We start from the raw sequence: 13,446 nt of genomic DNA, 5'->3' as shown, positions 1-13,446 counted from the left end.
CCAAAGTGTTCCTGAGCCACGTGGTAATAATGTCCTTTACGTAATGATGCTGTTTTTTAATGCAGTGGCGTCTGAGGGATGTCATGGGCATTCAATGTTGGTTTTCAGTCTTGCCAGCTTACGTGCAGAGATTTCTGAATTATGGACTGGGAACAAAAAAGTTTTTTTGAAAGTTCTTTCAAAAATGAAATCCTTAACATGAATCCAGGGTATCTGGGTGTATCTGGTGTCATGTCTAGAAAGTTCCATAGATGTGCACAGGCCCGGGGAAGTGAGGGGCTGATGGAACAGAATAAAAACTACTGAGGCAGCCGTCGAGACACTGAGATGGAACGGCAGGTTCAAACTACAGGGGGGCTCGAAAGTTTGGGCAACCGAGGGAAAAATTTGTATTAATGTGCATAAATAAGCCAAGAAAAGATGGAAAAAAGTCCAAAAGGCATCAAATGACATTCGTATAACATGTCACAAAAAGTTAGATTTTATTTCCATTATTTACACTTTCCAAATAACAGAAAACAAAAAAATGGCGTCTGCAAAAGTTTGGGCACCTTGCAGAGTTAATACCTTGTACTGCCCCCCTTGGCAAGTATCACAGCTTGGAAATGCTTCTTGTAGCCAGCCAAGAGTCTTTAATTCTTGTTTGAGGTGTCTTCGCCCAATCGCCCATCATTTATGTTGAGGTCAGGAGATTGTGAAGGCCATGGCAAAACCTTCAGTTTACGCCTCTTGATGTAATCCACTTTGGATTTTGAGGTGTTTAGGATCATCATCCATTTGTAGAAGCCATCCTCTTTAACTTCAGCTTTTTCACAGATGGCATCAAGTTAGCGTCCAAAATTTTCTGAAATTTGATTGAATCAATTTTTCCTTCTGCTCGTGAAATGTTCCCAATTCTAGGAAATGACAGACTTGGTTCGAATGTGAAAAGAACAACACTAAGTGTCAACAAACAACAGAGTCACTCAATTCCCATTGGCCGGGCATTGCCATTAGTCGCCTGGTACACACGCCTGGCTGCGTCATGTGAGGAGCCATCATTCACTTTCATTTAGGCCACAGACACACATGCTGCTGAGTCCTTTGTAGTAAGTATTCTTCAGGACAAGTAATAAGTTCAAGAATGGGAACATATCAGTTATTTTAGTGACACCTTTGTTGCTTGTTTATGAAGTTAATAAAATGGCCTAATGTGATCTTACAGTGCTTTGTGAAAATAATAATACAAAAGGTGGGGGCACATCATTGGGGTGAAGAGGCCGGATAAAACAATCAACCGACAGAAAGATGAGGCTCAGTCAAAGAAAAGTAAAAGAAGACGTTTTCCACACCAAACGGGACAGTTGGGGACAATGGCGAGGTTCGTGGCTGGTTTATGACAGCATACTCATAAATCCTTTTAGAAAAAACATTGGCTGGTTAAAAGCCTGTGTGGCTGGTGGCCATAAAAGTTAACTTCAGGCCCTGCTGACAACCATATGGTACTAAAAAGTAAAACTGCATTATACAATGTAGTCTTCAGCAAGTGTAAAGAGCCAAAGTTCATGTGAATGCTACAGCATGGTGTCTTAATGAGAAGAGATAAAACTGAACATCCAAACTCATTTCCCTATAGATCAGGGATTAGTGGGCTAAATCACCTTTTACTTTGTTGTGTATAGTGGGCATCATCAGACACAAACAGGCAGGTCCCTGGAGATCTGCCTCTCTGTTAACAATGACTTACAGCCCATTAGAGGCTCCTAAAGACGGTGTGCTGAACCCCTCTGGACAGGAAGTTCTTTCACACCTGTATGGGTTAGTCAGGTGATGTCATCTCGACCAATGAGGTGTCTGCAATTAGAGGTGTGAAGACAAACAAGAGTGAGCATGAACCCATCAACAAGTGATGCAATCATTACTGAACAGGACTGTTTTTTCAGTTGATATTGTGTCTAACATGAGTACAATCATGTATTTTATCGAAATTGTCTAGATCTTTAATAACAAAAAGGGATTCAATTAGCGTGTGTAATGTGAGAGGGGTCGCTGCCAGTCCCAAATTCACAGAGAATTATTTCCCCACTCTACAGATCCTCTAATACCTAGAGAGGGTTTTTGACTCTGTTTTTTTGGTTTTTAAGGCCCAAAACGTTCATGTTTTGTTCACTCTCACAGTATCATCAGCGTCCTTTTAATGACTCTCTAAAAACTCAGCAGCAAATAGATGAAGTTAGAGACTAGCTGGTGAATATAGTAGAGGATTTAGCAGGTAAAGAGAGTTAGGGTTGTAGAGCGGCCGGAGCGCATCCGAAGGTGCAAGAAGTAAGTTCACAAAGTATAAGAGTGCCAAATTCTGAAAAAGATGGCAGGTTGGGGTGTTGGATGGGTCAAACTAACAACTGGATCAAACACAGGACTCATATGTTGTTATAAAGGTAATTAGTGGGACCCCTGGTTAGATCAATTGGTTTGGCACGCAACCATAAAAAGAATTTTATTCCTCAAAACAAAAGTCGGGGGTTTAACTCGACCTGCAGCAAGCATCCGGCATGTCTTCCCCCCCCTCTCTCCTTGCTGTCCTGGTGAATAAAGGCCGAGATGAACCTCTCTCCATGATGAAGCTCTCATTGTCTGTGGCATTGTGGAGGAGACTTAAAGGATATTGGGGATGTTTAGGTAAACTGACTAGATACTCTCTCTGTTTCTCTTCTCCCTGGCTGTACAAACGGCCTGTGGCTCGATGAAAAACGACCTGGGGCGTATTTTTATCGGAGCGTCGATTCACAGGGACGCCCTGTGATGCAGCTGGTGGACCACCAAGCATTGACTTGAATGTGAATGGCCGTGATTGCTTGTGTGGCTTGCAGCGCCTCTTGAACGCTGCACAGACGCACCTGGTGAAAAATACCGGCAACTTTCCCCTGACTGGTCAGCAGTGGGCCGTCACCATATTTAAGTTAGAAATGATTGTGTCATGAGTAAGCTTTGCATCAGATTACACACATGAATACAAATGGAAAAATGTGTTTATCCTGTTGTTTCCTCACACATACGGGAATTGCAGTAGCATGTCGGTGGCCTAGGTCTGACTAGCTTTTGCACCTTATTCCATTGCTTACTGGTAAGGCGAGTTGGGACTATGTGAATATGGACTTAGATGATGCTCTTGATTATGACTGTATTAAAGATGCACTTCTAAAGAAATATAACATTAACACAGAGACCTACAGGCAGAGATTCCGTTCAACAGATATTGATCCTGGTTAAAGTCCCAAGGAGCTGTATGTTAGACTGAAGTAGCTGTATGGGAAGTGGATCCAACGGAAAGGTAAAACTGTTAAAGCTGTTTGTGAAATTGTAATCTTGGAGCAGTATTTGCAGATGCCATCTCCTGAGCTGCAGGTATGGATCAGGGAACACGAACGGCTGCAGAGGCTGTGTTACTGGCTGATGTGTTTGTGGCTGCAAGAAGGAAAGAACACCCGTGGAGCTACTCCACCTGGAAAGCTACAAAAGACACCCGCAGGCCCACATCCTCTCAATACCATCAGAGGGCAACACCAGTTGTGGGTAAGGCTCCCCTGAGGGAGAACCAGCCAACAAATACACAAAGGTCTAGTAAAGTACCTATTTGCTAACTGGGCGGCCAAAAGGGTCACACAAAGCCAATGTGCCCAAGGAACCCTGCTAAGCTCACTCGGATGTGTGTTGTGCCATGGAAAAATGACCATGAATGTTATAGCAATCAATCCATGAAGATGATAACTGTCAAAGTTAATGAAAGAAAACCAGTGGAATTACTCCACCTGGAAGGCTACAGGGAGATGTTGCCCAGTTTTGTAGGACTTGCCCTCAGTACCAGAAGACACTGGTTCTGATTGGGATCAATAGCTACCCTACCTCCTTTTTGCATACCGGGAAGTACCCCAGGCCTCTACTGGGTTTTCCGCATTTGAGCTGTTGTATGGTCATGAGGTGAGGGGATCACTGAACTTGCTTAGGGAGGCCTGGGAAGGGGACCAGCAGAGGGAGGGGGGTGTTAACATCATCTCCTATGTTGTTCAGATGAGAGACAGGCTACAGAAGGTGGCAGAATTTGCCCAGCAGCACATGGAGGAGGCCCAGCGGTACCAGAAAGAATGGGATGATAAGTCGGCACGGCAGAGGACCTTTGTTCCAGGTCAGAAGGTCCTAGTCATGCTGCCTACCAGGGACAGCAAACTGCTGGCAAAATGGCAGGGACCCTTTGAGGTGGAGAAGCAACTTGGACCCACCACCTACCAAGTTTCTACTGCAAGCCGACCACGTTCCTGCAGGGTGCTGCATGTGAACCTTCTAAAGGAGTTAAAGGATGAGGAAGGCAGAGGTATTACAGATCAGAGCTGTAGAGGAGGAGGAGGTGGTAGAGGACCAGTATCTGCCCTCAGCAGCCCCAGCGGAACCTGACCTGGACCATCTGCCAGCTGATGGATAAAATCAGGTGAAAGCTTTATGTAAGTGTCAAATATTTCAAGAGTACCCAGGTTTCACAAATATGGTGGAGCATGATTTTGTGTTAAAGGAAGAGGCTCTAGTTAAACAAATGAGTTACAGGATCACAGAGCGCCTCTTGGTGTCCTTGAAAAAAGAAGTGGACCTCATGCTATCTCTGGGGATCATAGAGCGCTCCAAAAGTGATCCAGTGGGGTTGGTGCCAAAAAAGGATGCCACAATACGGTTTTGTATTAATTTCCGATACCTGAACTCTGTGTCAAAGTTTGATTGCTATCCAACATATTGATGACAAGATTGAGCACCTGGGGAAAGCAAGATACCTGGCCCGGCACACACACCTATACCATGCCCTTAGCTTCCAGTAGCTCTGCACCAGACGCTGATTGGCTGATATAGTGGACGGAGCATCAGTGAATTCATCCCTTTGGTTTGACTGCTGTTTTGAAGCTAGCAGTTTGCCTTTTGGCCAACACTATCTTGGTATTTTGAAGACAGAAGTCACCATACTTGGTCAGCTGGGGAGAACGACACAGTTTAGCCAACGTCGTGAATTGCTTCACTGCTGCTTCACTCAGCTAAATGCTAAAGAGGAAACATTGTTGGTCTTTAACTGGCTGATTCAAGTCATCCAGACGAGTTTTCTGGGCCTATTGGTGAGATTGCTATGGAAAAAGTACACATGGCGGTACTCTGGTAAGACCAAATGATGTTTAACTGTGTGTCCAGCTTATATAAATAGCTGACGTTACTGTATTGTGTGATTTAACTTGATTGATTATGGTATGTGGCGTTTTTATTTGCCAGATGCAAATGTTTCACCAAACCAAGGTCCTACTCAAGACTATTTAGCAGAGCCACCGTCTCTACATCCAGATCTTAGCTTCTCCTGAGTTAATTGTGATTGGGTGAAAGAAGTGCAAACAACTCAGTGTTGTTTTCTCCTATCCCAGAATGCATCTGTTCTGTAGCCAGACCTTACCCCACATGCTTGTAGAGACAGAGCTGGAAATGCAAAACTTCTGTTTCAGAAACTTGAAAAGATTTAAATAATAGGACAAAGGAAAGAAAACAAGGGTAGAAAATGACAGAAGAGAAACAGTGAAAAAAGGCAGGGTTACAGATGATGTAACCCTGTAATCATCTGATGATGTAACAGATGATGGTGGGATGTGCAGAGTCAGGGAGGAGGGGCATCAGAGTCAAACAGGGACTGAGAAAGAGGAGGGGATGAAGAGAATGAGAGAGAGATAAATCAGTTACATGACTCAGGTTTGTTCAGAAAGCTGCCAGAGCTGCAGCTGTCTGCAGACCTCTGCAGATGGAGGTTGAGGACGGAGCCGAGCTCTGCTTTCCACAGTTCCCAAACACCTCCTGCAGGAAGCCCTCGTCTCCTTGGCCCCAAACACTGCTCATTTACATTGTGTGCTACTCCATCTCACTGACGACTGTGACTCTCAACCTGCTCATCATCATCTCAATCTCCCACTTCAGGCAGATATTAACTTCTTTTATTTCTCTTTACAGGATTTGTAACTTTAAAATGTGAACAGCAACTGTATATTTAGAAGAATTGTCTTTGAGTTAGGTTTGAATATTGTTGCTCCAAATGTCTGACTTTGATACCAGAGACTGTTGTTCATGTCTACTCTGTTACCAATATTAATCATTGCTTTCTGTCCACCGTGACCTCAACCAAGTCATTGTAACTGTCTACTCTTACTGATGTGGAGGATTGGATAATATTTAACCTAATATGAATTTTATATTTTGAATTTTGAAAACTGGTTTGGGTTGTTCTGTCAGCGTTGTTGGTTTATTGATACTTTTTTCTTTCCCTGCAGGCAGCTCCACACCCCCACCAACATCCTCCTCCTCTCTCTGGCTGTCTCAGACCTTCTTGTGGGCCTCGTGCTGATGCCGGGAGAAATCCTCAAAAAAACATCCTGCTGGTTTCTTGGTTACTTTGTGTGTTTTCTTTATAATTATCTTACAAGCATCATTACCGCATCCTCAATAGGTGACATGGTGCTCATATCAGTTGACCGTTATGTGGCTATTTGTGACCCTCTGCATTACAACACCAGAATCACTGTGAAAAGAGTTAAACTCAGTGTTTGTCTATGTTGGCTCTGTTCTGTTTCCTACAGCTTTGTCATTGTGACGGATGAACTGACTAAACCAGGGAGGTATAATTCATGCTACGGAGAATGTGTGTTGGTCATTGACTATTTCACAGGAATAATGGATCTTGTTTTGTCCTTTATTGTTCCAGTTACTGTCATCGTAGCTCTGTATCTGAGAGTATTTGCTGTGGCTGTGTCTCAGGCTCGTGCCATGCGCTCTCACATTACAGCTGTCACACACCAACTTTCAGTGACTCCAAAGGCAAAGAAATCAGAGCTAAAAGCCGCCAGGACTCTTGGTGTTCTTGTGGTTGTGTTTCTAATGTGTTTCTGTCCATATTACTGTGTCTCTCTTGTAGGTGAAAGCTTGGTCAATGCTTCATTTGCATCCTATGTTCTCTTTGTGTTCTTTTGTAACTCTGGTCTAAATCCTGTGATCTATGCCTTGTTTTACCCCTGGTTTAGAAAAGCAGTTAAACTCATAGTTATTCTTCAGATACTGCAGCCGGGCTCCCGTGAGACCATCATGATGTAGAGAGGCTGTGGAGGGACTGAGATCAGACTCGGTCTAAGGATTAAAGGAATGAATATATTCACTGTGTGATTTATGAAATAGAGAAATTGAAGCTATACTTTCCTGTCTTTAAGTGTAAATTGTGTATGATCAACAACTGAAAGGCCTGTTCTTCAGCTTTATCTTGTTGTGTATTGTGTCTCTCTTATGCTGCTGTATTTAAAGAAAGAGTCATAAGCACCATATACTGTTTCTAGGTAATCACTAGTGACATGAAACATTCCAGCCCAACACAACAAAAGCGCTACAAAAGCTTTGTATTTATGTCTCTACATTTCGTCAAAGCATCATCTCTGTGATTTATGTTGATTTTGTTTTAAACAGAAATCCCAGGCCTGCTCTGCCTCTGTTTCACTGTTAAAAAGAACAGCCCCACTTTCCCACCAAGTATAGAAAAACATCAGCTGTGAACTGTAGTTATGTTTTACATAAAACTGTCAGTACAAAAAGATCTGGGGCCCTTTACAAAGTTGTTGTAATCATTTCAATTTGGTGTCATTTCTTTGTGATCACTGTTTAACATATAATGTCTTTATGACATAATTATGTGAAGCACTATGAAGTCCTGTTGGGAGAAACAAAATAATAGATTGTTTGAAAAGACAGGATTATCTACAGTTCATCAGATCATTGAAGTCACATTTCCAGAGAAACATGTAATCATTGGACAGAGAAATTTAAAGTTTAACAAATCATGTAAAGAGTAATGGATTGCAATTTTTAATCAGTTTTTATTAGAAAATCATCAGAATTGTCATTTATTTAATGTTACATAGCCTAGAGATTTGTTGTAAAGTGGCATATGATGATAAACAGACTTATTCACAATGTAATATGGTCTCTTTTTAATGTTTTTTTGTTCAGCTACATTATCTGCAAACTCAAACTGCCCCAGTTATTACTCTCTGCTGACTCACCAGAAGATGGAGCTGTTGACTTGTATTTTTCAGGATAGAAATGAAGCAAAGCAGTTGAGATGAGAAGATGAATAGTGGTGTAGTCAAGTCAACCTTTGTCAAGTCCAAGACCAGGACTAGTCAGGACCATGTCCAAATGAAAGACAGAATAGAATCTTCTTCAAGACCACTTAGTTACCTATTCATACTGTATTCGATGCAAGAGAGGCTATCTCTTTTATTTTAAAATAATGACTTTGCATTATTTTTTGTAATGATCCACAAGCAAGTGCAACGTAACAACACTGTAGGATCAAATTAGGCCATATAAAGGTGTCAAATGTGTCCCTAAAAAATACAAATGTTCCCATTCTGGAACTTTTCACGTGTCTTGAAGAATCCACAGTACAAAGTGCTCAGTGACATTGTGTCTGGGGCCAAAATCAAAAGAGGCTTCGCTGCTCGGCCCCTAATAATACAGGCAGAAACAAATGGGTCCAAACAGCTTGGCTCAAGGGATTTATTGGAAATTTCCTCAGGTACGTAAGGTATATCAAATGTGGCCAATCACACTCATCCCAGAGCTGAGAAATATAGTACACCCAAAAGTAAATGAAAGAGCAAGACACTCCAAGGGGGTTATTGACTGAAAAAAAACATCTACCATGGAAACTGTTTTTTTCACTTCATCAAAAGGACCAAAAATGTAGTCTATTTAGCAAAAGTTTGATAAGATATACAACAATCTCTATTCCTCTCTGTCTGAGGAGGACTAGGCTCTCCTTCGAGTCACCTGCATGCCACAACTAACATTTGGTGTAGCTGTGTTGTTGTCTGGATGGAAACAGTAGACGTTCAGAGTCGTAGGGCTTAAACTCGCTGTGAAGTGACAGAAACAGGTTGAGATGACAAAGAAAAAAAGGTGTGGCAATTTGAACTTTGATCAACTGGGAGAACTATTGGGGAGCTGGGACCCTGGGAGGAAACCGGGAGAGAGCAATGAAACTCAGGGGTCTCCTGGGAAAATGGGGAGGGTTGGAGAGTAGGAGTGCAGAAGTAGATGAAGTAGTGGGCACAAAAACTAGTGTTGTTATGATATGTATCAGCTCTGGAGCTCTCAATGTGTCAGACTTTTAAGAAATCAATCCTGTGTTTATTTAACGTGACATTTGTGTTCTAAGGGTTCAAACCCTGAAGGGGGGTTGAGTTTGTCCCAGGTTAAAGATTGGGCATAAAAAACACTTCAGAACACTTTGCAAAGGGCTTAGCAGGTAATTGTCCATAACTCTACCTCTTGCTGCTATACTTCCTCTTTCTTTATGCAGTAATTAAACAGAAATCTATCTTAAAAGAAATGGTAGTTCCAGTAGTCCAAGCCAAGTTCTCCGTCCCAACTAAGGAAGTGTAGTCAGGTAGTGCCCCTCACCGTCCATTACGATCAGTGACGTGCAGTCAGGGTAGGCAGGGTAGGCAGTGCCTACCTTGCCAAAATTCAAGCATAAAAATGTTTATTAAATAAATGTATTATAAACTTGTATTTGTATTTTTACTGTTTATTCTTGTGATTTATATGTGTGTTGTTCCAATTATTTAGACGGTACGGTGACAAATGTAGCAGTTACGCATAATCAAATAGAAAAAAAGGCAGAATAAGCAGTGCCTTTACTGCCCATTCAAGCGATTAGGCAATGTTGCGCATGCGCACTTCGATCCTGTATTCTTTAACATGTACGTCAAAAGGCACAACTCTGCCGTGCCTTTGTACGTAAATGTGTTATTCCAGTAATCGTCTCCGTTAGATATCAAACATGAACCAATTAAAATCAAGATATTCCTGGCCCTTTGCGTAGCTGACGTCATTACACCAGCTACGTTTTAAGCGCAATCCCCGCGAAATTCAAAGTCAAAATGACAGCAGCGGTGTCCGCCGACATCACAGCGGTGAGGAACTTCTCTAAACTCGATTTTAATTCAAAAAAAGAACTAATAGCAAGATGGAGGTCTACGCCAGCCTTAGATGGACTACTGCAGCAAAAGGGACAAATACTCGTCGCATCGTTTCAAACTGACTGGTTTGGAAGAAAAGATATGGCTATGTGGCCGTGCTAACAGTGAGCGGCGGGACCTCTACGGGGTCCTGGATCTGAACAACCTGCCCGCAGCTTTAACCAAGCAGGAAAAACCGTCAGCTCATATAATACCGGCAACTACAGCATCGCACATTTTCCACCCTGAAACGGATCAAAACATCCAGTCGGAACCGGACCGGGCCAGCACGTCTTCCAGCCCTCGCCGAGTCAGAGACTATGCAAACTAAAGCACGGTAAAGACGAGTTTTACAACGCTGGGATCGACGCCTTCACGAGAAAGCGTCGGATGGATTTTATGTACAAATCTACCGATTGGTGAATCAGAAACTATTTTGGGTTTAGTGTGATTGAACTAATGCTGCTAGCCACCTGCCTTCATATTCAGTTGAGCAGTGTCTGTTTTCATTGTTGCTGACTGGGACTGACAAACATGGCCGCTGTGCAATAATTAGAACTAAGATGGTTTCAGAACTTGCATTCTGATGCTGGACATTAACGTGTGTGTGTGTGTGTGTGTGTGTGAGTGTGTGAGTGTGTGAGTGAGTGAGTGAGTGAGAGAGAGAGAAAATATGTCACCCAGAGTATTTGTCTGAAATCTTAACTTTGCGGGAACACACTGTCATTGCGGTCTTCAAATCAGCTGGTTTTAGAAGTCCTAAGGTCCAGGTACAAACGGTGGAGGGGTCAGGCTTTTGCGGTTGCTCCCCCGAGACTCTGGAACAAGTTACCCCCCGATATTCGCACTGTTACAGATGTGGCTCTTTTTAGGTCCAAACTCAAGACATATCTGTTGAATCAGGCTTTTAATCCGTAGCAGTGGTGGGACAGTTTCATTCTTTTGTTTCTTTGAGACTTTTTCTGATTTTGCTGTTCGCTATGTTCACTCTTTCTATTGGATGATGTCATTATACTCATTCTGTTAAGCACCGTAGCCTGCTGGTTGCTGTAAAGTGTTATATGATTACATTAGATTGATTTTGATTGATAGATTAATTGGAAATGTCTTGCTATCGACCGCGCGTGTGTGCCGCGCTTGTGCGTAACGTTTTGATTTTTAGCCTAAACAATAAATTAGGTAATCTGCATTTCATAACTCAGTGCCTACCCTCTTACTGACATCAACGCACGTCACTGCTGTTCCTGTATATCATCGTGGAAGTAGCTTGATTGATTGATATGCTCCCTTATTTGTACCATAACAGAGATCTAATGTTTAACAAATCGGGTTGGGCGAGTAACCTTTCTGGTTACTTCGTGACAAATAACTAAAGGTTGTGTTGTTGCTGCTGACAGACTCAGATTATTATTCTAAGTGTGTGACAACATTATGGGATGGATCCCTACAGAGATAACCTTTTAGTTAAAGAGGAACATCCTTTTAGTTTAGATCCTTTAGTTTCAAACCAGACCAGAGTGGTGATTGGAGGAACAGTGGAAAGATGAACCAAGACAGCTTTTCATATATATATATTTCTTTTTCTATTGACTATAGTTGTTTGTTTTTAACAGAAATCAACCTGTCAGCATTTCTATTCATCATAAAGTTCCGACCCTAAATTTTTTACCGCCAGTTCTAAATGGAGCTGAACACGGAGGAGGATTCCTCCCTAACGGCCGCTCTGCTCTGCTCCGTGCCCCCGCTGTCCGGTAATAGTTAAAGCAGATAAAAACCTAAAGAACACTCAAAAGGTTCAAGATAAAACTTACTTAAGAAGCTTCTTCATTCATGTTCAAGAGAAGGCCAGTTTCCAGCCAGACTATGAATTGAATCATGAAATCCCTGTTATTAATGTGGAATCAGTCCCATATGGTCTAGCGGTTAGGATTCCTGGTTTTCACCCAGGTGGCCCGGGTTCAACTCCCGGTATGGGAATTGCTATATAGCCAATGAAGATCTGTAGTAAGATCTGGTGTAATGGTTCTGTATGCAACCTATGACCCTATGTATATATATCTACATGATATATGTCTCTTAAATCAAACATTGGCCAGTTATTTTTAATCTGCGTTGTGATTGTTGTGTGCCTTTAATATCACACATGTGGATATTATGAAAGAAACTGCCTAGCAAACCCTTGCAACACTGTAAAAGGTTCCATGGTGTAATGGTTAGCACTCTGGATTCTGAATCCAGCAATCCGAGTTCAAATCTCAGTGGAACCTATTTTTAGGCCACAGCAAAGGGTAAAAAGATCAACCTTTCAACTTTCCACATCTAGTTTAAGTGAGCTTACAGGTTTAATGTCCTTGGCCATTTAGACTGCAAACAGTATGTTGATGGGGGCATGTTGAGGAGTCACCTGGTAGTTCATGTAATTGGAAGGAGCTTCAAATTTGACAGTATTGACTGGAAGTGATAGGCTTTGAGTTACATGGGGGATACACACTTTGCATTCAGCCTCGTTATCACCATAAAAATTAGGGATCACTGAAATTTGAACTTGTGTTGCTGCAGTCAGAGTATACAGTGCTCATCCTGAATGGGCCAGTATAGTGCATCAGAACTGCTTGTTGAATGGTCTGTTAGCTTTGGAACCCCCCTTTCCCCACAGCTTTCAATTGTCAGACAAGGGTGGGGGAGTGGGCACTGTGTCCAACCCTTTCTGTGTCAAAAAAAACAACTAAAGAGAGTCACAAAACTTCTGCTGAGGACCTTTTACCAAGTCCAGTTGCCCTTGGCCTAGTTTTGAACCTTTGGGGTAATAGCATGGATCAGGAACCAAAACGGACACATCTGGACTCAATGTGGGCATTATACAGCAATATTTGACACGTTTAGACCATGAAGACAGTTATCAATTTATTTCCCATCTGGCAGGTGTATTTGTGGACTCAGTTGGACATTTTGAAGATAATTGCCCAATGTTGACCCAATTGTCAGTCTATTTCCCATCTGGCACAGACATTTCTGAACGGACATTGTGGACAGAAACATCGGTGGATATTGATTCCCAGCATAGGATTTAGCCTGTATTGCACAGTGCCTTCACATCCTACGTAATGTATTGCCATTGTCAAGCACATTGCCATCCTGGTGACTTTCTTCCATGTCTCCATGAACGCCCATATATTTGGGCTGACAGTTGAGAAACCTTCCCTTGTTAACTATGACATGGACGACTGAGAACCTACTATATGTTTAATTCACTATGTTATAATTTTTTAAACAGGTCCTACTGAATATCTGTTGGATCAGTCAGGATGGCAGAGCGGTCCAAGGCGCTGCGTTCAGGTCGCAGTCTCCACTGGAGGCGTGGATTCAAATCCCACTTCTGACAGCTAGTATT

General features: G+C 42.3%; 1 protein-coding gene and 1 non-coding gene across 2 annotated transcripts; both read left to right on the top strand.

The window, feature by feature from the left end:
- The first annotated feature begins 5,794 nt into the window (after positions 1–5,794).
- LOC116672896 (trace amine-associated receptor 13c-like) lies at positions 5,795–7,134 on the top strand. The gene is made up of 2 exons (XM_032504881.1): positions 5,795–5,967; positions 6,318–7,134. Exons 1-2 carry the CDS (start codon positions 5,795–5,797, stop codon positions 7,132–7,134), a joined length of 990 nt encoding a protein of 329 aa, XP_032360772.1.
- A 4,826-nt stretch (positions 7,135–11,960) lies between these two features.
- On the top strand, positions 11,961–12,032 carry trnae-uuc (transfer RNA glutamic acid (anticodon UUC)). Its single transcript has one exon. It is a non-coding gene; the product is annotated as a tRNA-Glu (tRNA).
- The last annotated feature ends 1,414 nt before the right edge of the window (positions 12,033–13,446 follow it).

Source organism: Etheostoma spectabile, chromosome 23 (genome assembly GCF_008692095.1).
Source record: "Etheostoma spectabile isolate EspeVRDwgs_2016 chromosome 23, UIUC_Espe_1.0, whole genome shotgun sequence".
Taxonomy (NCBI): Eukaryota; Metazoa; Chordata; class Actinopteri; order Perciformes; family Percidae; genus Etheostoma; species Etheostoma spectabile.
This window is presented reverse-complemented; position numbering and strand designations above follow the sequence as displayed.

Excerpts from the sequence above, each read along its gene's own strand:
- LOC116672896 (XM_032504881.1), top strand. The coding sequence starts at position 5,795 with ATGGAGGTTGAGGACGGAGCCGAGCTCTGCTTTCCACAGTTCCCAAAC. Across the intron at positions 5,968-6,317 it reads ATCTCAATCTCCCACTTCAG|GCAGCTCCACACCCCCACCA; the intron begins GCAGATATTAAC and ends CTTTCCCTGCAG.